Source organism: Rissa tridactyla, chromosome 6, assembly GCF_028500815.1.
Source record: "Rissa tridactyla isolate bRisTri1 chromosome 6, bRisTri1.patW.cur.20221130, whole genome shotgun sequence".
Lineage (NCBI taxonomy): Eukaryota > Metazoa > Chordata > Aves > Charadriiformes > Laridae > Rissa > Rissa tridactyla.
This window is the reverse complement of record NC_071471.1, coordinates 51,148,763-51,171,744: the sequence shown is the minus strand read 5'-3', so window position 1 is coordinate 51,171,744 and position 22,982 is coordinate 51,148,763. Positions and strand designations below refer to the sequence as shown.

The 22,982-nt window shown below is 54.6% G+C and overlaps 1 protein-coding gene across 1 annotated transcript; it reads left to right on the top strand.

Moving 5' to 3' along the window:
- Nucleotides 1–166: 166 nt before the first annotated feature.
- On the top strand, nucleotides 167–22,239 carry PITX3 (paired like homeodomain 3). Its single transcript, XM_054205833.1, has 4 exons — nucleotides 167–445; nucleotides 14,732–14,872; nucleotides 19,503–19,708; nucleotides 20,690–22,239. Exons 2-4 carry the CDS (start codon nucleotides 14,764–14,766, stop codon nucleotides 21,251–21,253), a joined length of 879 nt encoding a protein of 292 aa, XP_054061808.1. The 5' UTR covers nucleotides 167–445; nucleotides 14,732–14,763; the 3' UTR covers nucleotides 21,254–22,239.
- The last annotated feature ends 743 nt before the right edge of the window (nucleotides 22,240–22,982 follow it).

Here is a 22,982-nt window from a genome sequence, read left to right as displayed (position 1 = left end):
GGGGGCGTGGCCAGCGGTGGGGGGCGTGGCCTACCGCCCTCCTCGGCCAGTCCGGGGGGCGGGATGCAAATGAGGTGGCGGGCGATTGGACGTCGTGAGCGCGGGGGGGCGGGGAGAGGGGGCGGGGCCGGGGCGGGCGGCGCTGGACGGGGCGGGCGGCCGCGGGCGCGCAGCTGGAATGGGGCGGGCGGGAGCGGGGCGCCCGGTGCAGCTGGCGGGGGGCGCCGGCCGCCCGCCATAAAGTGAATGGCCAGGGTGAATGGGAGGCAGTCGGCCGGCGCCCTCCGCCTCCGCCCGCCCCGTCAGCGAGGCGCAGAGTGCCCGGTGAGCCGGAGGGGATTTACTTTCTGACAGCGGCAGAGCAGCCCGGGCCGCGGGGCGGGGGCCAGCTTCGCCCCTCTCGCAGGATTAAGGCCGCCCAGCCGAGCCCGCATCTGGAGCCGCTGTAAGTGTCCCTCCGTCCCCGGCCTCCCGGGCGGGGTTCTCCCCTTCTTTCTCCGTGAGCCCCTCTCGGTGCCAGCCGGCCGCTGCCCTTCCCAGGCCGGCGCGGGGCAAGAGCATCCCCGGCGGGGCGGCTCGGACCGGCAACGCGGGGGCAGCCCCGCTGCCGCCCGGGCCCGCGCTCCGCCGCCTCCGGCGGGGCAAGGGGCGAGCGGGCGGATCGGCCCTTAGCCTGTCGTCCAGAAGGGGTCCCGAGGCCGTGTGCGGCGGAGCTGCCCCCCCCGGCGCTGCCGGCACCGCTGCCCGTCCGGCGGCGGGGCGCGGCGCCTCCCCGCTCTGCCCTTGCCGGGCCCGGCGGCCCCAGCCCACCGCCACCGGGGTGCCGCAGCCCCGGCCGCCCCCTCGGGGCCGCCGCGGGCCTCTCCCGGCAAGCGCTAGCGGAGCCTCTCGCTGTTGCTAAACTTAGTCATTTTCCACTCGGGCGAGCGGGGCAGGGGCTGTTTAAATTAGCCGGGGCTCGCTGTAAATAACGGCGCTGCGGGCTGCGGCTCAGCTGTCTGCAGGGTCCGGGGCAGAAGGGCGCGGGGAGCAGAGGCGGGGAGACGTCGCCGGGAAAAGGAAGGCAGCCCGACGGCTTTTGGACAGTTGGATAAATGATATTTATGTAACGGGCTGGCTCCTGTTTACAGCAGAGCCGACCTCCCTGTAGCGCCGGGGAGAGGGCGAGCCGGCCCCCGCCGCGGACGGGGCGAACCTGCCCCGGGACGCCGCTGGCTGCTGCGCCCCGGCGGCCGGGGCTCCCGGGGGCCCGACCGGGAATAACAGACCCGGCCGGGCTGCGGAGGAGGGAGCGGGGGGAGCGCCGACCCCCGCGGCGGCTCCGCCGGGAGCTCCGAGCCTCCCCGGCGGAGCGCGGCCGCTCGGGGCGGGAGGCTGCGGGCAGAGCCGGCGGCCGGACCTCTGGGCACTCGGAGGGGCTCCACCGCCTCCCCGGCGCCGGGGGCACGGTGCAAACCGGCGCCCCTCCGTCCCGCCGGGTGCCCGGGAAGCCCAGCCGACCGCAGCGGGCGCCCGACGGAGCCCAGTACCGGCCGCTCCCTGGGCTATTTCCCGCTCAACGAGTGCGGCCCCGGGGTAAGGGACAGCCCGCCAGCGCGGCACCCCCTTGTCCTTCCCCCCGTCCTCCCTCTCGGAGCGGCGGAGAGGAACGGCTTCGCCGCGGCTCTGGCGGGGGAGGGCGTCCGAGGCGGGGGCCGACGCCCGCGCTCCGCCGCAGCTGCTGGAGCGGCCCCGGGGGGGCAGCGGGGCCCCGGGGGGCGGCGGGCTCGGTGCCGCCGAGAGGGGCACACCTGTCGGCCCCTCTCCCGGCGCCCCCGCGGCTGGACAGCTGAGGGGACGGGCTGGGGGGGGGGGGGGGGGCGACTGTGTCTTCCCCGCCAGCAGCGCCAGGCCCCTGCAGAGGCGCTGGCGGGAGTCGTGCAGCCCCCGGTCCCCGCCGGGGCCGGGCAGCCCAGAGCAGTCCCTCGGCCGGAGCTCCCAGGGCTCCGCACACCTTTCCCATCCGGCCCGGCTGGTTAGGAGATGCAGAGCTCGGCTCCGCACGGAAAGAGGCACGCCGCTGCAGGGCCAGGGGGCCTGGCAGAGCCCGGGTGTGAGCCCCCAGCCACCGCAGCAGGCTGATGCTTTGAGCTGGCGGTGCAGGAATCAAACCCAGTCCCTCAGCTGCCTCCCCATTCTTTCGCCTTAGAGGGACGCATCCTCCCAACTGATGGGCCCGTGTTCTGTGCATTTCCTAAGTGGAGGCTAATGCTGAAGGCAAAGAGGGGAATTTGGCATCCCCCAGACAAGCTTGTGGGTCCTCCACGTCTGGTGCGTGGCCTGGAGGATGCTAGGGATGAAATGGTTCTATCCCCTCTGCAACGTTGGGAGATGCTAAAAGCAACAGCTCCGGAAGGTGTCTTTCAGAAGTGTCATCTCTGTTCCTGTCCCACCTTCCAAAGGCAGGGAAAGGACCACCTTTTTGGCGATGGAATCAGGGTCTCTCTGGCTTCCCTCACTCCATCCCAGCCCGTCGGCCTGTCGGTGAGCTGGAGGGATGGGTGTTTGTGCAAGCTTCGGTGGTGCCTTGCTGTGAGGGACAAAGAACTGCCTGCTGGCTCCTGAGGGACCAGCAGGGCATGGTAGCTGCTTTCAGTCTCCACAAATGTCTGTAGAAGCAGAGCAGGGTTTGATTTTTCATTAGCAGACGGTCACACCATGCCCGGTACTCCTTACAAGGAGCCCTCGTGGGGAGATGTCTTTCCCTGACAGCCTGGAGAGGGGTCTGGGCAAGGGCAGTGTTTTTCCTGCTGTTACTGGCATTACGGGGCTTGCCTGACCTGCAGCCAAGGCTCCCCACGTGAAAGCCCACCTATAGTCCTGAGTTGCAAGCCTCACTTAATATCTATTACATTTCTATAGGGACTTAATTCAGGCAATTAATAGATTTGAAAATTGTGACTGGATTGCAAAAGTATTGATTAATGTACCCTATGGAGAATTGTCAAAAAAGAGTGGCATCTTCTCTCTCTGTCAGATGCTACCCAAAACCTTGAGACTGAGAGGTGAGGCTGACTTTGGAGACTGCCAAAAAGAAAAAGCCAGAAACCCGATCTAGGAGACCGCTCCAAAAGGAAGATGAGATGAGCTGGGGCCATGAGGTCTGTCTCGTGACCTGGCACATGTGCCCCGGCTCTGGGGACAGGGGAGGTACCTGGGCTGGGAGCGAAGTCCCAGATGGGGAGAACCAGTGGTTTTGTGCTGTGCGCCCTGCATCGGGAAGGCAGCGGCATGAGACCGCAGGGCCGTGGAGGGAGGGCGGTCAGAAACAGGAGGCTGTGGCGTCTCCAAGCAGGCTCAGTGATTATCTAGCTGTTTGAAAATGGGAGATTGCTATTTACTTAGGGCCTAATGGCAGAGGGGGCAAGGCTCCCCCTCTTGCTGTGGACTGCCAGGGCCTAGGGCATCTGGCTGTGCCAAGCCCGGGCATTTGCTGTTGGCAGGGGGACAGCCTCCACCAACTGGCATCGAAGTTAGTGCTGAGGGTGTAGGAAAAACCCTCACTTGTCAACACGGGGCTGAAATGGGCTGGGGTTTCAGACGGCTGGAAAAAGAGGATTTCTGAGGCCAGCTCGCCGCACTTCCTTTCCTCCCCTTTGTGTGCGGCTCCCCCTCGCCAGCACCCCTGCCCTCCTCCCGCCTCACCTCTGAATATTAATGCCTCTGGCAGATTGGATAATAATGTGACTGGGAATTGAATGAAGCTGGTTATTAGCTCTGGGCTTCCTTGGGGCATTTAAGGGAGTCCACAGGCTGTTCCTGAAGGCTTCGCAGCATAAGGGACTGGGGCCGGACTCAGTGCAGAGGGGGGTCGTTTCTGTGGGAAAGGATTTGCTCAAAATCCTTGTCTCCCTCTGACCCCGGAGGAGGACAGATACGGCAGGCTGGCCAGAGCCGCAAATTCCTGTGGGACAGTTAGTGATGGATCTGCTGGTTTTCAGCAACAATTAAATATGAAAAGTTGTTTTCAGAAAGGAACTAGGAGATCTAGTTGAGCAGAAGCTGAGAAACATTTCTGTTATTATTAAGCTTTAAAAAGAGATGGGGAGCGAGCGAGAGAGGTCCCCTTCTTGCCTCTCCACTGCTGTCCGAGTATTGCCTGGCAGATTTGGGAAGAGGGCCAGTCCTCCGCACGCTGAACAGGAAATTTCCTGCTGATTTGCAGAGTGCAAGTTCAAGCTCAGACCCCTCATTTCTGAAAAGCTGCACCTTACGATGTCTCTCCTTGGGATCTACCTAGCCTTTCCATAGGCGGATCTCTGGATGCTTTAGCACGAAGGGAAATACCCCTGTTGCGCAGAGGAGAAACAGAACTCTGGCAGAATTACCTGATCTGATCTGAGCCAGAAATACAACCTCTGTCCGGTGCTCTTTGCTATCTTCCAAACCGCAGCTCCACCAGAAAATAAACATTTACACCCTGTTAACTAGTGCAAAAGAGGAGGGAAACCAGAGCTGAATTTGCAGAAGCTGCTATTAATTTTGTCCGTCTGATTTTTTAATTGTTAAAAGTGTTCAGAGATGCATTAATGCAGCTGTAGCTGCTGAGGATCTCAGCTGATGTGGGGAGCTGGGTCTTGCCTGCATTAAATTAACCCCTCAAAATCACCCTCAGAGCTGCTGTGAATGAGACACCTGGTTGTAAACCCCAATCAAAAAAGTTCCTCAATCCTAAACCTGAGAGCCTAAGACAGACTTCTGTCTGTAGGATAGAGCACGTACGCTGCTCTATTTCACGTAGCTCTGATCCTGCAAACTACTCTTATTAAATAAACATATTTATGTGCTACTTGGGGAGCTTCAGTGGGGTGGCATGGGCTGGAAGGCTCAGCGCCTGCAGAGCCGCCTGCAAAAACTGAAAAAGTACAAAGATGAAATAAAGCGGGTGACTGGAGAGTTTGCAGTTACTTTCATCTCTCTTCTCCCTCTTCATTCCTTCTTCCCCATAACCTCATTACAAGCAGAAGCACCCTCCCTCCCATCGTCTTTTCTCCCCCTTCCAATGCTCGCATTTATGCGAGTCTAATTTTCTTAAAAAAGCTAATTATAAATGACCAGCGAGAAGCATGAGGATTTAACTGTAAATCAAATTGACCTGTCTGTGTGCAGACATTTTTATTTACTCCTCTTTCTGAAAAACAAATAAACAGAGAGTCCCTCCCAAATAAAGCAGCTCCCCACTTAGATTTGAACACACTTTAAAAGAAATCTCTTTTGTTTTAGCCATTTTTATTTCCTGTTTGTTTCTGAGCTTAGACTTGACAATGAAAACCACATGAAATTCCCTTTTTGTTCCATCAGTTTTATTTTTGGTGCCACAATATCCTAATTTCCAGTTCTACAAGTTGGGGTTTGGTTTGGGTTTTTTTTTGGTTGTGTTTTTTTCTGGTATGTATTTATTGCAAGGTTATTTTTTAAAGTAAACTCATGGAAGTTTTCCTCCAAAATAAAATAAGACATTAAAGAGGACTGGAGGTATCAGGATGATTAAAAAAAATAAAATCTAAATCTTTAAGCTGAATTACTCAAGCCATAAAGGTCAGTCTGGGTATGGATCCATACCTAACCAGGGAGAAATTCCGAAGCGATGAACAATACGTGCTTTTGTGTCCCATTTAAAAAGGTTTTGCGGCTTAATTCGTGCGGGGTAGGTTTTAATAACGGTGCTTAAGAGCCCCAGTGCCCCTAGTCCCAGGCTGAGGAGCTGCAGGTGGGCTTTGCTGGGTTGTCGCAGGGGCTGGGGGAGGCAGAGGTGTTTCTGGGGACAAGGTCCCTGTCCCCGCGGCAGGCGGCTGAGGGGAGATGGGGTGACCCGAGCAAGCGGCAGCGTTTCGAGACAGCCTACTTCCCTCTCCCTCAGCCCCGTCCCTTTTCTCTCCCCGACCGCTTTGATGGGATCGCCCGAGGGCCAGGCTGGATGAGTAATTAGTGCTCTGCAGCTTGCTTTCCTACCCACCCAAACTGCCTACCTCCCAAGGCTCTGCATGGGATGCAGCCTCTAGCAGATGGAAAAACTAAGGACTTAGTGAAAAAAAAATAAGGAAAAAAAGACTTTGTACGCAGTCCTTAGGCAGCACAGTGCATTTCAGGATCCTGAAATTCAAACCTCTTGTTTTGCTGCTTGCGATGCCTGTTGTGCCCCTGAATTTAGGGACATGCGGCGGTTTTGCCGTGGCCCCGAGCAGGGCACCTGGGCGAGAGGATGCGGGGACGGAGGGCCGCCAGCCCCCCCTGCTCGCCCACCCGCCATTCCTCCGCCTTGCCCCCGATACACGCCGTTTAACCCTGGGCTGCGGGGAAACCAGGCGATCTGCGGGCCCGATCCTGCCAGCACAGGCCGCTTGCAAAACACTGCGGGATCGGACCCTGCCGTGTTTGCAGTGGGGAGGGCTAATGGCCTCCCTCGGTCCCCTTCAAACAATGTCTGGGTAAACAGGCTGACCTTCAGGGCATGTTGCAAGGTCCATAAAGGCAGCATGGGGGGGGAGCGAGCTCCAGCATCCCTCCCGGAGCCGCCCTCCTCCTGCCCTAGCCCTACCAGCCGCAGTATCCCGAGGAAGAGAGGAGGGATACCGCGGGCTGAGATCATCTGCTTGTTTTATTCACAGCAGCCTGTGTCCTGTAAGGGTTTTCCTGCCAGAGAGTTTTAAAAAAATATTAAATATAAATTGCTTAGGGGGAAGAAAAAAAAAAAAAGACAAATCATCAGGAAACCTTACAGCCAGGCGCAGCAGACATCAGCTCCCTCCGGCGCTGCGGGTTTGCGCTGTGAGACAACACATCCCTCGGAGCGAGCCAGCCGCTTCTGGGCTCGCGTTGCCTTAGCCAACAGAGCCACTTGTTGGCCATGGCGGCTGGTGGGGCTGTCACAGCACCCTTAGCAGTCGCTGCTTTTCCCTTCGCAGCCCTGCAACCCTCTGGGCTCTGCCAGGTTGTTTTAAAACAACGATCAAGCACCACCACCTCCCACCCCCCCCAAAATTCTTCTTTCTAGCTGCCGGTTTTGCCAAGTTTTGTCACAGAACAAATGTTTATGATCAAGTCGAACTTCTCCAGAAAGGATTTCTAGCAGAAGTGCTGACGGATGGCAGATGCGGGCAGCTCTATGGTGCACCAGGGTCGGCCAGCCCTAAGGGTGTGACGTGCCGACGGCATGGCGGGATCCTTCCTGACCTTCAACCCCCTGCATCACCGCCTTGATTAGGGGCTTTCTTGAGCTTGTTTACTAATTGTGAGAATCATTTACATCTTCGGTAACATCTGAGTCATCTGCTGCCCTCCATCTGCATACAAAACTCCTGACAGCAGCTGGAGTCACAGAGCCCCAGTCCTTGATCTCGCTATCTGAGCCTCCCTAAAATGGGCCAACTTTACGGCTGCAGAGATACAGAAATGACCCTGCCATGCTGCTGCGAGCGCAGCCCCCCACGGGAGTCAGGCCAGTTTCCTTTGACTGCTGGAATAATTAGTCAAATTCATACAATCGCCCAAATAAATAACAGCAACGCATACCGATCTGCTGATGCCAGGCCTTGCTGCCAGGCAGGCAGCACATGCCCGGCCCCCAAACCACAGGCAGGCTGCCCGTGCCTCCCGCTCCTGCCCGGCATCCCAGGCTGCAACCATCTCGCCTCGCTCCCGGCTCCGCTTCTGCTCAGCTTGCGGGTGCAAGGGGCAATCGCGGTCCCTCCTAGGCTGTGGCTGTTTCTCCCGTGCAGATGCAGGCAGATCCCGCAGGGCTGGGGTGGGATGCTTTGAAGCCATCCCACCGTAGCTGTGGGAGCAGGCAAGGACCAGGGGGGTCGGCAGGCCTGGGCCAGGCACGCTGCTTCAGCAGGTCCTTTGTTTTGGTTGCAAGATTCTCGCAGGCAGAATTTCTTACTGAAATCAGCCTCTCTTCTCCCTTCCCCAAAGCAGAGGGATTAATTTCCCTGAAGGACTTTTCTCGCCCCGGAATTGCAGACCATGCTCCCACTCCCAGCGCTCCTGCGCCATGAAGCCTCACCATGCCAGCAACTTTATGCAATCACAATTCGTTTGGACAAACCTGTGCCTTTGCTGATTTATTTTGTTCCAGATGCCTAACAAACAAAATAAGCTATACCAAAGCATGACTTTATTAATATAACTGCATAGTCTGTCAGAAAGAAAATCCCAGTCCTGGCTGATGGAGCCAAGGTGCTGGAAGCCCCACTGAGGCAGAGCATCCAAGGGATACTAGAAGCCCAAATGGACATGGGAAGACCTACAGTGCAAGTCTTACAAGAATGCAAGAAGTATGAACATTTAGTTTAGGAAAAAAACAGCTTTGCAGAAGATCTGGCCGGACTTTCCTTCTGTGTTAGGATTAGCTCTTCATTTCCAAATTCTGGGTGCCATTTCAAAAACTATCCAGGTAGGCTAAGGGCAGCACTGGGGTCCAAAGATACTAATGCAAATAGCTTGCTTTAAGCCAAGCCCAAGCACATCGCCCTGTCCCTGCAGACCCCCACACTTTAGCTCAGTGGGGTCTGCACCGATCTGGTCTGGGGGACGCAGACGCACCCGTCGAGGAGGACGATGCGCTGTGTACGGGGCATGGTTACATCAGAGCGCTTCCCCGGCACAGGGGCATGGTACGGCTCATCAAATAAGCAAACGGGACACATTCCATTGTGGGCTTTTTTTGCTGCGGACATGGGTATGGAGCTGTCAATCCTTGGGACGTTTCCATTGTGATAATCCTCTGGAATACAGGCAGTTTATTAACCCTCTGCCGCCCAGAGCAGGGGTTTCGGCTCTCGCCCTCCTCTGCAGCTGGAGGCTCCTGTCAAAGCAGAGGAAGCGGGCAGCTTGCTCTCACCTTGCAGGCTGCCGCCAGCCCCCAGGGAATGCATTAGGCAGTGTCCAGCAAGGCTGAGCATTTCCCTAGCACCTCTTATCTGAGGATCTGGAAGCACTTAAAGGAATTTTGCTTCATTGCCTCTACCAGCTCAGACAGGCTTATTAACGTTATTTCTGAGATGAAGGATGGAGTCCCAGAACAGCCAACTGGTTTTACCTACATCATAAGCCAAGTCAGCGACAGCACCTTTATCTCCCCATCCTCTCCCCGCCATGCGTTATCAGGAACTTCTCCCTGGAGCCGCGCATAAGAAGAGAAGAGAGTGGAAACAGCCTGGACGCCCTCCTCAGAAAGCCAGCCTGTGCCGCTGCGGTTTGCATGGCACCACACGGTGCCGGCAATGCTCTCGCAGCCCACACCGCGTGTGGGGCACTGCCCACCAAGCCAAGCAACTTGCTCCAATGACAATAAGATACCAAGTGCCTCAGGGAGCTTCGGCAATTCCTGCTGATGGGAGGAAAAAAAAAGCCAACCCCAAACCACGTTCCAGGCTTCAAGGCAGCACACACTGCTACGAAACCACCCAGCGCCGGAGCTCAGGGGTTAATGCCCAAGTGCAAGGCCTAAATGGAGAAATAAAGTTTATTATAACCTGTGACTCAGCCCTTGCTGGAGGTCGATGATCCATTTCTGAGTGCGCGCCCAAAAGCGCTGCTCAGCCAGCCTGGGGCTGTGCACAGCCTGAAGTTTTTGGAGGCAGGCGGCTCGCTCTCCTGTCCCGTAATGGCTCTCTGCTCTGGGTCACCGGTTGGCTGCTGCTGTTTATCTTCCAGTGATTAATGGTCGCGCTCGGTTCCTGCTGCAATTCCATTAAGATTAGAGACTTAAAGCTACGCTGAGATGTTTAGCAGTGGGTGACCCTGGTCTCCCCATCGTTGTATTTCTATAGTCTTGAGGAAACGAAGATTAACTCTTGTCTTGCATCCCATCCTTTTAGCTTTCTAGCTGCAGGGAGAGAGCCCTTGCAGGCAGCACTCCTGTCGGCCGGCAAAGAGAGGCCTGCCTCTTGTGTCGCCGTGCGATTGATGTGCTGTGCGTGCTGTGGCACTTGAAATCGCAGCCAGCGGGAACTCAGATGGCACCATCCCCCGAACAAATGCATGTATCTGGAGAACAAAATGCTCTTCCAGGAGGGGACAGGAACAGCCTCAGCCCCTTCCCCTTCGACATGGGGCAGAGGGTGCTCCACCTTAGCTCAGCTCCTCCTGGGGACCAAAGTACAGAGGCAGATCACCTTCCTGAAAAGGTACAGTTAAATAGAGTCCCAAATGTTTATCTCTGCTAAAAGTTGCCAACACACAGGGAACGTGAGCACAAGAGGGGTGAAGCAATCGGCCAGACTCCATCGGGAATCTAGTTACTCCCAGCAGTTTGACTTCTGGGATTGATGGAACAGGAAGAGACAGCTCTGACCCTAAAACATCCAGTGTAACATCACACCTTCACCTCAGGGGATGGAAGAAAGAAAATCACTTCCCCTCCAACTGATTGCAGAGCACCTTCTGGCCTGAGGGATAACCCTGAACCCTTTATGGAAACCAGCAATCCCAAGGCTTTTGGGGAGGCTGCAGCTACTGTGGTCCTGGCCCGGAGGTGCAAGGCAGTGGGGGAAACTCACAGGTCCACCAGAGAGAGCCGGGCCAGCTGGGCTTCCCTCCTACCTGTAGGTCACCAGTGGTCCGAGTGCTGCTGCCGAGGGATCCCAAGTATCAGGCCCCTGCTGAAGCATCCCTACATGCCCATGGGAAGCCAAATAACATTAAAACAACCCGAGACAGCTTTTCCCCTCCAGATCAACCTGCCAAAGCAGGTTCAGCAGGTAGCCTGCTCCCTGATGGCAGTGCAGGGAGCCGAGCAGCACACACTTGTCAATCTGAAGGCAGCTCTCAGCGGGCAACATCCACATCACAAAAGCCGCCACTATAATTAGCCTTACTTGGCTCGAAGTCAGCCTTTATGTTTCCTTCTCACCCCTCAAAAAAAAAAAAAAACCAACAAAAACAAAAAACAAAAAACCAAGCAAAGGCATCTTTGCTCCTGGGTGATGGAGCGGCGTGTTACTGAGATCCAGGAGAGAGGTCACAGGGACCCTTGCTTGCTTTTTTTGTGTAAACAAGGTTGCCCTCCTCCTCCAGCCCCAATGGCCCTGGCCTGGGCAGCCTGGCACTGACACAGAAATAGAAAGGGGGTGAATCTGAAAGGAGAAAAAGCCTAGAGCCAGAGCCACTCTCTTCCCCCTGCCCTCCACCATGCCTGTGGGGCAGGGACGGCAGCTCCCCATCCGCTGGCACCGTCGCACAGGAGCCAGGGAGAGGATGCGCACAGGTAGCGACTGGAAGAAAAGGCATGTTTGTTACAGATTTGGGAACCTTTATCTTGGGAGCAATTACATGCATCGATGGAAGGAGGTACCGGTGCTGGAGCAGACGAGGAGCCGAGGCTAGTTTTACAAAACCTGAAACCCCTGAGCAAACTTGGCTGCATGTTACTAGTACAGGAGTTGTCCCTAAAGAAACCATTCTTTTATGTTAAAGTGAGATTGAAGACTCAGATGGAGATGACAATTTTGATGTTTTCTAAAGATGTTTTTGAGATGCCGATTTCAGTAACTCCCTGAGACCAGGCAAACAACTTAGTTGAAATGCCATGAAGGTTTAGCGTTCTAAATGCCTACGTGCCTCTGCCTACAGCGAGATCTAGCCAATGTGGAAGAAAACTCCTTTAATTAAATCCAAAAGGGCTGTATAATCTAGAATAATACCTACAGCCTTTTGTGTCAGTGGCATGGGGTTGCCTTTGGGTAAAAACGTTGGTACAGAGCTCACATGCTGTCCCCATCACAGGCTTTTCCTGTGGTCCTTCATACCTGTGTTGAGCAGATCCCCCTCTCCCTTTGCTTTTGCTTCTCCATGACCTGCTCACAGCGAGCTGAGAAGGCTTTCCTTGGTGCCACCATGTGGGGCACATGCAATAGGTATGGAATTACACGTATGCATACAAGGTCTCCTCTCTGAAATCCTCCTAGTTTTAAATTCAGTTCAAAAAGCAAACTTGCTCTGAGCCACAAGTCCCAGTTTCAACTTGAATATGGGCCACGGTTTAAAACCAGTTTTAATCTAGGTGCCCACTGCATCTCTGAGGCAGGGCAAGCACACTATGTTGTGCCCAGCGGCTTGGATCAACCTTGTAATCGCTACACTGGACTGCTTCAGGATGGGGCGTGAATTTCCAATATCGGGTCTGGGTTCCCCCGAGCCGTGAACCTTGTGTTGTCATTTACACCTATGGAACCAGCTGTGAAATACTCTTCCCTGGTTTTCCCATCTCCACTCTAGTTTGCACAGATGAAAGCAACGCAAGATGTGCAAAAAGAGTCCCAAAGCAAACAGGACCTTGCGCAGGAGGACACTGGCCTTCGGTTACAGCAAGGCAGGAGTCTGAATTCCTCCTTAAATCTGGTCCAGTACAGAGTCAAGCCCTAGAAGAGAGGAAATTGTGCTTGACAGATGCAATCATATGCAAATGGCTGTAGAAGAGGGGAAATTATCATCTACAAACATTGGGCAGAAATTCCATCTGCCGCCGCCTCAAGAAGGGCTCTTAATAAATTCTGAGACAGCAAAGTGACACACATCTTAATCAAGACTTAATCCATGGAATTAATTCACTGCGCGTTTCTGCATAATTCCGAGAGTAATGCTAAAAGCCACAGCAATATCAGCAGCAGATGGACTCCCCCTACTCCATGCAAAGGTATTAAAGAAAACACAGCCCCTGTCACATCACTTCGTGTACATACACATGGCAAAAAGCAACAGGGCTGTGCCCTGCTGCTGCCAGGAGCTTGCACAGCCAGCGGACATCAAAGGTCAGGCTCGCAGCGAGGTGGAAATGGAAACCAGCCTCACGGCAAAGATGGAGCCCTGGCCACTTCTCTCCCATAGGAGAGGAGAAGCCCGGAGCAAGGCAAAGGACGGTGAAACCAGCACAGGGTCCCTTCATTAGATGAGCTCTGATTGAGGCCAGTGTCGAGACAGATTCATCGGCATCCGGGAAAGGCTGGGGATGGAGGTCAAGAGAAGGGGAGAGCGAGGGGAAGCTGCTGGGGGTTCTGTGAGTGAGATCTGCTGCAGAAACCAGGCGGATAGCCATTAGAAATGGCTCCTTGCCCTCTCGCCACGGCCTGGGAAGCATGCTGCAGGTATGGGGGGCAGCCTTGCCAAGGGCGCTGGTGGCAGCCCCGCTCAAATTGACAGGAGGCTTTAGACAGCTCTGAAAATACATTCTTAGTCACTGTCATCCACCTCCAAAGGAGGTGCAACAGCTATGTGATTAATCTCTTGTTTACATGTCTAAATGCTAGTGCAGTCCAGACGAAATACTGCCTTCAGCAGGCTCCCTCCCTGACACACGTGGATTTGAGGGGCCAGGCAGTCCTTCACCAGCTAGAATCCAGTCTTCACAACTGTCCGCCACCTGCAGTTTGGGAGTCCCAAATGCCTGGTCCAAACCCCCTAAACCCAGGGGTCCCAGATCCCAGCATGGTGCCTCAGCTGCTGTTGTGCTTTGGAGCGAGAGGCTCCCTCACTGAGAAGGTGAGGTACTAGCTGGGGTGACTGGAGCTTCAGGAGCTGCAGTGGTCCCCTCGAAGCGGTCCAGCCTGTGGGAGCCATTACACCTGCATTGGTGGCAATGCATCATCCCGCGTATGGCAGGGTTATGATCCGAAACTCAGGTTAAGGGCTAACACAGGGCCAGCTCACCTTTCCAAGGTGATGTGGCTAGGCTTGTAGCACTTACTGCTTTGTGCCTGCCTCTTCATGAGTGTCCAGCATGGTCCAGAATAAAGTGGTGCTCTCAGCCGAGCTCTTCTGGGCAGTACAGGTGGAGGGTGCAGGGCGCCCCCCACCCGCCCCGAGAAGAGTGTGATGAGAATGATCATGGGACAGAGAGGTGTGGAAAGAAGTGGTAGAGGAGTCACAGTGGTGTCTGCTGGTGCGGGGAGCAGCACTGCCAGCTTCCCAGCTGGGATGCTTTCAGCCAGGGGAGGTGGCTCACGGGCACAGGATGGTCACTTGAGGGGACACCGGGAGCCTTCAGCCAGGATGACCTAAGGCTGGAAGTGAGCTGCTGCTGCAGCCAGGATCACTCACTGCTGGGCACCCAAGGGTGTGTAATGCGATTCCCGTGTTAATTCAGGCTCCAGGGATCCTTATGTACCCTAAAGGAGTCCACTTGTACTGCCTGGGTCCCTGCTGATGGCAGCGGCTGTGCAGGCAGAAGTGCCTTCCTATCAGTGCCACGCACAGGAGTGCTTTTCTTCTGGGATGTGTGCATGTACATCGGCATTAGTGCTCTCTGGAAAGCTTTACTTGGGCTCTACTGTTTGTGGAGAAGGGAGAGAGAAAGAGGAGGGAAGCTGGGCAGGGAGGATGGGAGAGGTGGGATGTCTGGGGAAGGTGCTAACAGCCCTTGGCTGGCCCAGAACCACTTCCTCAGATCTCCGTTACACAGCATGCTCCTGGCGTTGCTATTTCAGTCTGAATGTCACCTATAAATTGGAGGCTCTTTCTCTGAAGGCTGCAAATAGAAGTGTCACTAGATGATCTTTGATTTATAGGGAAGCTCAGCAGAAAGCCCGGCATGTCCATTTTCCAGCCAGGAAACTCAAAGGGGTCCAAGGATCACACAGGGATCCTTTGCTTTTCCTAGACCTTTCCTCAAGGGTTGGCAAGTCCCTCTTAGAGGGGGTGGGGAGAAACCACACACAGAGATTCATCTCCCTAATCACCCTTGCTGCTTTTTCAGATTCCTCCTCCTCCGCCACCCATCCCTGCCCCATGGATTTCAACCTGCTGGCAGACGCAGAGGCTCGCAGCCCAGCCTTGTCTCTCTCGGACTCTGGGACCCCTCAACACGAACACAGCTGCAAAGGGCAGGACCACAGCGGTGAGTGCAAGAGAGGCCCTGACCCATCCTTGCGGGTGAATCCGGGTGGCCAGTGGCATGCAGGAGCTGGCTGCAGTCCTTCTGGGGGCACACTGAGCTTCCTCTCATACCGTGAACCAGCACAGTGCCGCGGTGGCACGGCCATGCCAGTAGGCATGGGGAAGACATAGGGGTGCATATCGCAATGACAGCCATCGGGAGGGCGAGAGCACCATCCTAGTGATGGGTTTGCCTGGCCCCAGCTGCAGGAAGCCACCGCTGACAGAGGGCACAGCCCATGGCTGGCAGGAGTCAGGCAAGCCGGGTCACTGCCCAACCAAAATTTTATTGTATTCACCTAATCTGGGTCCCCAGAGCAGGAGAGCTCTCCCCACATGGGAAATCTCATCCAAGGCGCAGAAGGCTACACCTGGTTATAAACTACCCCCTGATTTTTTTTAAAAACTCCATTTAAATTGCTTAGGTTGAAACTTTCCATGATACGGGTTAACCTTGGGCTGAATTTTCCTGGTTCAGGCAGTAAGAAGGAAGAGAAACACTGTCTTGCCCCTGCTTTAATTGAAAAGCCTGGTCACCTGTGCCGTCGTGCAATGCTTCCTGTCCCAAGAAGATGCCTCTGACCATTCCCGAAGGCTGGACAAGCCCCAAGCCAGCCACATTCTTTATCCAGCTCTGACGAAGAAACCACCACCATTCACACCTACTCAGAAATCAGCCACCAAATGCTGTGGCTTCCCCTGGATTTTGCGTCTGTCCCGTGACTGCTCCATCCCTTGTTGCTCTGGACACGGCAGGACAATGCAAAGCCGCCACTGCCAGCGCGAGGAGAGGCGAGGGCCCGGTACAGATGGCTGCTTCCCGCATAAAGACTCCAGGCTCACTCGTGTACAAAAGCTAATAAGCATAATGACGCAGATTAAAATTCCCCAGAGTAAATATCATAAAGGGAGTTACGCTGGGATAACTATGGTCAGAGAATCCACCCGCCGAATTCCCCACCGCATGCGTACCTTAGTTGGGCACATCCCCAAGCTCAGCGGCTCCTTGTCAGCTGCTTTGGATGCACGGCGGTTGTCTCCATTCAAGTGGCCTTCCCGATCAAGCCCACCCTGGCACGCCGCAGAACTGCCAATTTAGGAGCTGACTTTTTTTTCCATTAGGCGTGAGCAGCTAATTCCAGCTATGACCGCAGTCGTTTCATTGAGTGGGCGAACGTGCACGAGATATATTCCACAACCTATTTTGGGTTGACAATAAACGCTGGGTGCCTGGCTACGTCACTCCCCGCTGTCTTTAACGGTCTAGAAATAAAATGGTTCTGGGAGGTAGGTGTTTGCCAGCGCTACCTGCACGCACAGGCTGGCAGCTTGTGCCTTCGCACCAGAGAGGCTGATGGCAGCTACGTGTCATCAGTGTCAGGCAGAGCAGAGAATGCCATGAAGGTCTGCGTGGGATGGGGCAGGGCTGCACTTCTGGCACTTCTTGCCTCTCCTCAAGAGAGCAGCCACTCCCCTTCTCCTCCTTAGCTCTGCTTCCTTCATCTGCAGAGTAAGAGATCCCAAGGAAAGGAGCACAAACCTTGCGTGACTGGGCCCAGCTCTTGGAGATCCCCAGTGTCCTCCGATGGTGTGTTGTGGTTGGTGACACCCCCTTCTATTAGGTTTCATCAGGCAGCACAGGTCAGGGGGAGAGCAAGGGTGAGGAGGGAAGAGGTGAGGAACTGCCCTGGATCTCCCCATATTCTGCTCCTCAGCATGGATTCAGGGCACCCACAGGGTCCATCTTGCTGCAAAGAAGCAGAAATGGAGATGACACTCCCTGTAAGCAATGCTCAGGAAGAGCCAGAGGTAGCAGGAATGGAAACGGAGGGGGCAATAGGAGGAACATGTAGCTGCAGAGATTTTTCCCAGGCTCAATGTCAGGATTCCTACACCTCCTTGGACTTCACAAGATTTGTAGAAAGTTCTACACCAGAAGATGCAACATACTCTGTGAGCTCTTCCACCCAGATGCAGCCCATAAGTCAGTGGTACCTTCGCTCCATTCTCCTTCCCTCTTGGTATAGTTTCTTCGTGCATGAAGAAGGGCAGTCCCGAGCAGGAGCTCCGGATTAGGGCACAGCCTCCTGCTTCGCAGCAGCCCCTTCCAAAATCTGCATTTGTCAGGGGCTCCTGTGGGAAAATATCCCCCATAAGCATCAGGCTCTTAATTAACCCAGACTTAGCAGGTGAACAAACAAACCAAGTGTCCCTTCATCTGAGCCATTCCTAATAACTAGCTCAGACGTGGTGGCATCACTCCCCTTTTAATCTATTTTAGGGATGAATAATGTGGGAATCTCCCTCTTCCAGCACTGGTTTAGAGCACAGAGCTATAGAAATCAAATTTACCTCCTTGGCAAGAATTACTACAAAAAAGATCCACGTTAAGAGCACGCTTCCAAGAGTTCTGCTGAATGTGGCATCCCCACATGAAGATGCTCATGGGCAGGAGGAGAGAACCACGAGACCACAGCCAGCTCCTACCGTTCCACTTGTCAGGTCTTATGGCTTCGCCTGTTTCAAGAGTGCAGTGGGAAGGTTCTCAGGCGGGTACATACTGGATGGAAACACAAGCTGGTCCTGGCACTGGGAACAGGAGACGGCACCTTCCTGCTCAGCAGAACCAGCTTGTGCCCCGCTGCTGTGAGCGATAGGCAGCTCGCTCTCCTTGCATTCGCTTTCCTGCTGGTCGATAGGATTAAATGTGCCACAGAAGCGGAGGCAGCTGCTGGGGAGCCTGTGGGGAACCACGTTGCTTCAGTCAATGCAACGAATTCCCATAGAAACAAACCTTTACGGACTGCACCCAGGCTTTCCGCCTCAAAGAGCGAGTGCCTCTTCTGCAAATGCTCGCTGTGACTCCAGCAGTCCTCCCTTTGGAGGAAGGCAGGAGCAAGGAGGGTTTTCCCAGGAACAGCGGGGAGAGGTTTCTGAATTAACACGCTACCACAGGAACAGGGTAGTGGCACCAGGTTCCTGAGACAGGAGCATCTCCCAGGGCCAGGCTCCATTAAAGCACCTGCTGTTGGGTACAGCACTGCCCTGCAGCAGAGTCCTTTTTCCGTCAGGGTTGAGGTCCTTTTTAGCCTCTCTTAAGCTCTCTCTTTTCCATGTAGCTTTTATGGGGCATATTTTTCCAGAGCACATGCATCTGGCTTGAGGAACCCTTTTTGTCCTCGCCCAGCTGCACTCCAGGTTACTGTTTTCTTGCCTCCCTGCTTTTTAAGGGGCTGTAAAAGACACCTTCCATGTTTGGATTTTTCTGGACTTTGAAGTTTTTTAAGCTAGCTTCCACTTAAAAACCACAACCAAACAAAAAATCCTTTTAATCTGAATCTCAGCGGAGCGATGCCAGGATTTTTTTTAAAGGTTCTTCTCCCAGATGCAACAGTTTGGCAACTGTTTGCAATAATTTATACTTAGCTTAGCTGAGTATTTCCCACTGTAAAAGAACACCTCCTCTCCCTGCTGTAAACCTGATTTTCAGTTTGAACTGCTTCACCTTGCTTCTAGTTCAGAGGAAAGAGGAGGTGAACATCAGATATTATTTCTTTTCCCAGGAATCATTTTCTTCAATGGTGACTTGTCTCCGTTCCCAGCGGAATTAAGCATGAGCTGTAGCTTTCCTCCCTGTAGTTGTCCCCCACAGATTGCCCAAGTGCTCAAATGCGACATTTTCTTTTGATGATGGAAGATATTTGTATTTGCATTCTGCCCCTGTTTGCGGAGTACCAGGAGAGGCCGGGGCACATGGAAGTACCTGGCTGCCCACCTCCAGCCACCGCAGCCCAAAGCTCAGCGTTAAGGGCTTAATGCCTAGGAGGAGGCTGAGCTGTGCTTTTCAGTTAGACACCAGTGCGAGCACTGGAGAATTTCAAGATGTTCATTTAAGGGGCAACGAAGTGAAACACACTGCCTCTAGAAGAGGGATCTCCAAGTGAGGAGGGAGGGCAGGGGCAGAAGGACATGGAGATGCTGGAGTACTTCATGGTAAGGTCTAAGAGAGGCCTTTTCCCTACTTTTTAAAAATAAAAATATGTGCACCTAAATAAGAAGGTAGAGGAGTAAGAAGGGAGGAAGGCTAAAAGTTGTGCTCCTCAGGTTTAGTTAATTTAAGAACCTCAGCTTACTACCACTGGCACCTTGCTGTGTCATAAGTGGCAATTTCCGATCAGTTTTTCTAAAGGGCGCCTGAGGCAGGGAGTTCTAAAGCAGAGTAGGAAACTGCTGGCCTGGGCAAGTTCTGCCACTGTCGCCCGTCTTAACTGCGACAAATGAAAACCAGAGACTGGAAGTTTGGAGAATCCAAATCCAGTCACTTAGAAGCTGACATCCGTTACAGCAGTTAAATGATGGCAAGCCGTGCTGCAGCAAGGGTCCAGTGGTTTTGGTGCAGGATGGATGCCTGCTCGGAAGGGTGAGGGAGGGAGACGAGACCACTCCTGTGGGTGCAGCTGCAGCTGCTGGTGGCCACAGCAGAGGGGGACCTCGCAGAGCATGTGCTGGTTGCCCCAAGGATGGGCTCCCCAAATGCATCCAAGCCCCTGAGTTAAGTCAGGGGATCTCTCCCGTCTCTGTTTCTCACACAGACACTGAGAAGTCCCAGCAAAACCAGACGGACGACTCCAACCCTGAAGACGGCTCGCTCAAGAAGAAGCAGCGGAGGCAGAGGACGCACTTCACCAGCCAGCAGCTCCAGGAGCTGGAAGCCACTTTCCAGAGAAACCGTTACCCAGACATGAGCACCAGGGAGGAGATTGCAGTCTGGACCAACCTGACAGAGGCACGAGTCCGGGTAGGACTTCAGCCCTTCCACCTTCCCAGGCCCAAGCTCGCGGGGAGGAAGCTGGCTGTGGTACAAGCCACCAAGCTGTCCCCAAACCAAGGAAGGAATTAGGGGCCTTAGAAAATTTCCCTGTCTCTTGAAAACACTTCATCAGGTTCTACACCTGAGATTTGACACATCCAGCCACACACATACGCCGTGCTGGTGGTGCCTTCCCCATCCAGTGCCACCTTCAATAACACAGGGAGATGCGAAGACCAGGCTCTGCCCCACAGAGCCCCACCAGCTGGCTGCCCTGACCCAGCAGACCCCTTCCTTGCAGTGCCATTGTCCACCAGCCTTAGCCTTGCTGGGGTTCCCAAACCACTGTGCAGTCACAGGCATATCATGGCAGGGCTCCAGCTGGAATGAGAGCTTCTCTCTGCTACTAGAAATATGAGTTAGCAGCACCATGAATAGCCTTCCAGCAGCTTCCACGCTCTAGGAAATTATATTGTTTGAGTCCCTCCAACACTAACAGATTTTCCTGTTAGAAGACAGACTTCTAATGGCCCACCCCAAGCTGGTCCTGAGGTGAAGTCAAAACGAGAGAGGTTATTTCCTCCACTCAGCAGCTCTCAAACCACATCCCCAAAATAGTTTTCTCTCAAGAGACACAACCCCAACCCCTCCTCATGGGCTGTGGTCACTTGGAAATACAGCAAGTATTTCGTCCCTTTTGCCCTATATAAAGGGCATCCATTTGTTGAGTGAGGTGGGTTATTCTCTACATTGTAAAATGGCAGTGGTTGGGTTTTGATCTAGGTGGTGATTCTTCCTGGGAGGTGACCCTGCAGCCCAGACATCTTGCTGCAACCCTTTCCTGATGCTCAGCCTCCCAGCTCCCTGGGAGCAACCCCGACCCTTCAACAGCTCTCGCCTTGCTGGGCAAAGACACCCTTCCAGGGACAGCCCAGAAAGACTCCCATCCCCTCCCTCTCTCTCTCACAGGTCTGGTTCAAAAACCGCAGAGCTAAGTGGAGGAAACGGGAGAGGAACCAACAGGCCGAACTGTGCAAGAACAGCTTCGGGGCCCAGTTCAACGGACTGATGCAGCCTTACGACGACATGTATTCCAGCTATTCCTACAACAACTGGGCCACCAAGGGGCTCGCCACCAGCCCCCTCTCGGCCAAGAGCTTCCCGTTCTTCAACTCCATGAACGTCAGTCCCCTCTCCTCCCAGCCCATGTTCTCCCCACCCAGCTCCATCGCCTCGATGACCATGCCTTCATCCATGGTCCCTTCTGCGGTGACCGGGGTACCGGCCTCGAGCCTCAACAACCTGGGAAACATCAACAACCTGAACAGCCCGAGCCTCAACTCCGCTGTCTCATCCAGTGCCTGTCCTTACGCCTCCACAGCCAGCCCCTACATGTACAGGGACACATGCAACTCCAGCCTGGCCAGCCTGCGGCTGAAGGCCAAGCAGCACGCTAACTTCACCTACCCGGCTGTGCAGACGGCAGCTTCCAACCTGAGCCCTTGCCAATACGCCGTGGACAGGCCTGTATGAAGGGCTGCCCTCCGCCAACCAGGGACTTGACCTTAGCCTGACAAAAGGAGACCTTTAGCCCTACAACAGTGTACGTCCTGCAGAGAATGAGAGTGAACATGAGAGAGCAAGAAAGTGAGAGAGAGCGAGAGCGAGCGGCGAGCAGGCAGACGGACCTCCATGAAGATTTGTCTAACTATTGTATGGTGAATTTTGACTGTCTTTCCCCTCCCAAACCCCTTCCCCTCTTGCCCACCAAACCTCCTCCTTTGTGGTAAAGAAACCAAAACAGTCTACTGGAAGCCCCATGGGGAAGTAGGAGCCCCAACGTGCAGGGTGCCTAACCCAGGGACCGCAGAACCAAGTGTGTTTCTATCTGCCCCTCCGAGCCCCGCAGGGGTGAGCTCCCCAAATCCCTGGGACAGCACGGGCAGCCAGACACCAGCCCTGCAGGGAACAGCCAGGGACAGGGCAACGTGGGGGACGCCATTCGGTGCTCGGCTGACTGCTTCTACCTGCACACATGCGAGGCTTCAGTTAGAGGCGTCTTGCCCACTTATTTATCACACAGCCAGTAAGGAAAGCCTTGTCTCAGTCAATTGGCAGCTCTCTTTATAATGCAGATATGTGCATGGCCCTTCAGACTTGAAGCCTTTAGGAACTGGGAGTTGTAAGGATATAAATTATGTGTGTGTATATATATATCATATATATACAAATACATATATAGACATTAAAATATGCTTTTTTGTTTTGTACAGGAAATAACCTACAAAGTAGACCTTAAAACCAAAAACCCTGTAAAGCAAGCACACCCACCGAGGCAGTGTCCTGCCTGTCATGCTTTATTGCTTCAGTCATTTCCAGTCAGACAGGAACACCTTTGCCAGTGTACATCCAAAGCCTCCCCTTTTGCAACAGTCAGCTCCCCCTTGCACATCTCCTTCCCTCCCCTTCTCCAAATCCCATTTCCAAAAAAGATAATAAAATAAAATAAAAGTTGGCACAATCCCTTTAAGGCTTCTGCCTGTCTGGTTATTGAGAGCATGAACCTGCGTCTGAAGGCTCAGAAGTCAAGCACCAGCAGCCCAGGCGAGGGCCAGGCGAGCATCCTTGGGAGTGCCAGCACGAGGCAGCCCAAGTTGAAACAGGGGCCTGAGGTTTGGAGGAGCCATCTCTGTTCCTCACTTACAAATCAAATGCCTGGCTCCTCAGGACAGCCGGAGCCTGCAGACACAGTACGAAGGGGAGAACAAGAACCCTCCCTGCTCCCTGCCTGCGGGCACCCACTGCGGCAGGAAGGTCGAGCCTCTCCTGGCTCGGGCTTCCCCACCGTGCTGGATGGTGCCAGTGCCTTCGGGCTCCTGGCAGCCCAGGGCAGGGAACCCCCCCGGCACTCCTGCTCCAAACGGCAGTCCCCTGGGGAGAGGCCGGCTGCAGCAACCTGCCCTGCTGGCCTGACCCTGCCCAGTTTCTGTTGGGAAAGCTGTAAAACCGAGGTGGCTCTCCTGAGATGTACGTGCCCCAGGGGGACGTGCTGCTTCAGCAAAGGCAGGGGGATGCAGCGGGTTCCTCCAAGAGCCCAAGAAAGCTCCATGTGCAGCAGGGAAGCAGGACATCCCGACCCAGGGCAACCTCCGTTCCCTTCGTCCCCCCCACACTCCAAGGGGAAAGCACACCCCTAATGTTTTACTTTTCTCCTAGGGAAAAAAACAAAGCCAAAACACATCACCACAACAAGCTATCTTAC